Raw genomic sequence first — 3,105 nt, 5'->3', positions numbered from 1 at the left:
CTTGTCTGTTTTTGCAGCAGGAGCACTGATTTCTACCGCAGAGACAAAAAGTTACACCAGCACCACAGCATTCAATGAGAGTTTGACGACAGCACGTGAGTACACGATGCATCTCCTTTGCTTCATAGGACTGTAACAGGGGAGTTATGAAGCTAAGTCTGAGTGCTGCAAAGCGCACGTGGCACCAACTTCGCGAGAGTTGGGTTGTAAAACTACAGTGATCTGGAGTATCTTGCAAAAAGTACAGCAGCGGGTACTGGGCTCTATGTGGTCCTCAGTTTGTGATATCTTTGCCAAGTGCTTATTTTCAGCTGCTGGTTGATGGTCATCACATCACCGTGCAAAAATTATTGCTAAACATGGGAAAAGTGGTGTCCGAGCAGAGACCAAAGGTCAGGTGGTGTAATCTGTACCAGCTTTTCAATACTTCAGAGAAGCAATTGCCCTGTTGAGTTGTGCTGAGTTGGGAGATAAGGGCTTGAGTCTTCCAAGCTGTCAAGGGTTTGCGGCAGCAAAAGAGGAATAAAAAAAACATTTGAGTATCCTAGTTTTATTAGACTTATTAAATTAAATAATATTAAAATTGAGAGAGTTGCTAGGCAAGCGTAGTGAGTACTGGGGGTAGTTTATAGATGAAATAAATTACTGGAGAAGCTAAATAAAATCACAGAGCAGCAATGAAATAATGAGATAATGTGGGGCAATAAAGGCTGGATAATAGAACATTGGAAGGCGGCCTTATTAAAGATCAATAAATCAATACATAACCCCTAGGGCTGGACTTTTTTCCACAAACTTTTCCCTTTAGAAAACCTCTGCTCAGCAGCAGAAGGCCAGAAGTTACTTTCTTTTTTAACATCTTGGTTTCAGTTTGTGCTTTCGGAACAGGCAGGACCTGTCGATGCGCTGCTGCATTTGTACGGCAGTCATCTTTTGGCTGAAGTGCAAACGTAGCAGCCGCTTTCCATTTTCTGAATATATTTTTGGCAGCACTCCAGTGCTTATTTACCCACGTATAACCCATGCATTTAGATCGAAACCTTATGACAACTTCTAAGGCTTCACGATCCTGCTCTTGCACAACTTGCTGGTTGCAGTTTTTGCTAAAAGCGTGCTGAATTATGACACTATTTGCAGGACGTACCATGAGTTGCACCACTCGTTGGCTTCCCTGCAGCCGTGCCCGCTTGACCACCACCTGGGGCATGGCCTTGAAGGGTCCTCAGTCCGGCAGATGCAATTGAGGGCAAAAAATGGGCACGGGTGCACCTGCTGAGGCACACCAACGTATGTCCCTTATAATAATAAGTAGTGCTCATCAGCGTGCTGTATAGAGCACAGTGCAATGGGATCTCTAAGCGTATATCCTTTTCTTATATATCTATGACTTTTTAAAATGCCAGATCTACCATGCTTATCCCCATAAAATTAAACACCTAATAAACAAGGAGAAAAGAAGAACTGAATGGAATTAACATCCAAAGCTCTCAGTGAATTTCGAGAGTGCCCTAAAGCTGGACTGATTTTGTTCGGGCTTTTTAATGCATACATACATACATACATACATATATACTTGAGCTCAATTTCAATCAGAACCAGCATCTCGTAAGAAAGAGATTTTCCTGGTTCTGCTTGGTTACTCATTTACATAATTTAAACTGTGGAATGGAATTAACATCCAAAGCTCTCAGTGAATTTCGAGAGTGCCCTAAAGCTGGACTGATTTTGTTCGGGCTTTTTAATGCATACATACATACATACATACATATATACTTGAGCTCAATTTCAATCAGAACCAGCATCTCGTAAGAAAGAGATTTTCCTGGTTCTGCTTGGTTACTCATTTACGTAATTTAAACTGTGGATTTTTTTTCTTGGATTTGTAAATCAGCAATTATACTAGAGACTTTCAGAGGGTTATGTTATTTCATAACTCTGTTATTTCATTTGTTGTTTGCATCAGAGAAAAGTGAAGGTTATAAAATAGCCACAGTTGAGCCACTCTGTTATTTCATTTGTTGTTTGCATCAAAGAAAAGTGAAGGTTATAAAACAGCCACAGTTGAGCTTAATGAAGCAATCACGTACAGGCTTGTAAGGTAATTGAAGGATATTATTTCTCTTTGTACAGATTTGAATGATCCCACCACCGAATCCCCGCAAAGCCTCAGGACAGACACACACTCCTCCAAAAATACAACCCTTGTGCATCGTAAGTGCCATGGCAGCCATGGAAATGCTGTGCCATTGTCTAGTCGCATATTTTAGCTATTATTTTGGAAGACACGAACACGGAGATGGCTAGAAAAAACAGGAATGTACCCTCAGGCAGCACTGATCTTAAATATAGGTAGCTTAGCTGTATTAGGAAAGGCAAAGTATCTATCCACAAACAGAGGAAAGGTGATTTTTGTGATTCAGACACAGTACTTGACAGAAGAGACTGAGGTTTCACTCAGTCACGGCAGAGGCAGACTCTTTCTGCTGCTGCTAAGCCACTTAATATGTTTAGCTTTTTCATTACCATGAAAGAGGTAAAAGGTTTATCATTCTCCCAGACCGCTATGCAGCTCAATGCTGGCTTGCTGGAACATCTTAGGAGGTATTTTCTAATAGTCTTTCTTTCTTTCTTCTAATATTCTTTAATTTGATAAAAACACTTTTTTTGTGTAACACTGGTTCGTAGGCCAAAAACATAGGCATCTTGCCAAGTGAATTTTGACACCCTAATTCTGGAATTTGATTTCCAGTTTTCAGCAGGGTGAATGACGGTGGCTTCAAAATACAACCTTCATTAAAGAAAAACTTAAAATGTCACTAAAAATGTTCTGTACCATATCTTTTTAGGTAACCTGTCCTTCAGCATCACTGATGAGCCAATTTCAGTTACCAGAGGGAAAGATTTCTTTACTACCAGCAGTCTGCTCAATAGTACTGGTGAGACATTATCCTACAAACCCTCTTCTTTCGGCGTGCCGTTCCAGTAAGCAAGACAAGCAGAGAAGCACGAAACCTGGACCAAGGGAGTTCAAAAAAGGGAAAAGAGATGAAAAGAGGAGTCACAGCTGCTGTGTCCCCACACCGTGGGTTGTCGCAGGCTTTTGGG

The 3,105-nt window shown here is 41.0% G+C and overlaps 1 protein-coding gene across 1 annotated transcript in view; it reads left to right on the top strand.

The window, feature by feature from the left end:
* The window catches only part of CD96 (CD96 molecule), a 28,110-nt gene that overhangs the window by 22,743 nt on the left and 2,262 nt on the right, over positions 1–3,105 (top strand). The window contains exons 10-12 of the mRNA XM_009700649.1: positions 19–95; positions 2,131–2,211; positions 2,847–2,936. Of these exons, the coding sequence (XP_009698951.1) occupies positions 19–95; positions 2,131–2,211; positions 2,847–2,936 (248 nt within the window). The remainder of the gene's footprint in view (positions 1–18; positions 96–2,130; positions 2,212–2,846; positions 2,937–3,105) is intronic.

The sequence above is a fragment of the Cariama cristata genome, unplaced genomic scaffold (genome assembly GCF_000690535.1).
Source record: "Cariama cristata isolate BGI_N322 unplaced genomic scaffold, ASM69053v1 scaffold1515, whole genome shotgun sequence".
NCBI classification, from domain to species: domain Eukaryota; kingdom Metazoa; phylum Chordata; class Aves; order Cariamiformes; family Cariamidae; genus Cariama; species Cariama cristata.
The sequence above is the reverse complement of the archived record's forward strand: the minus strand, read 5'-3'. Positions and strand labels throughout refer to the sequence as shown.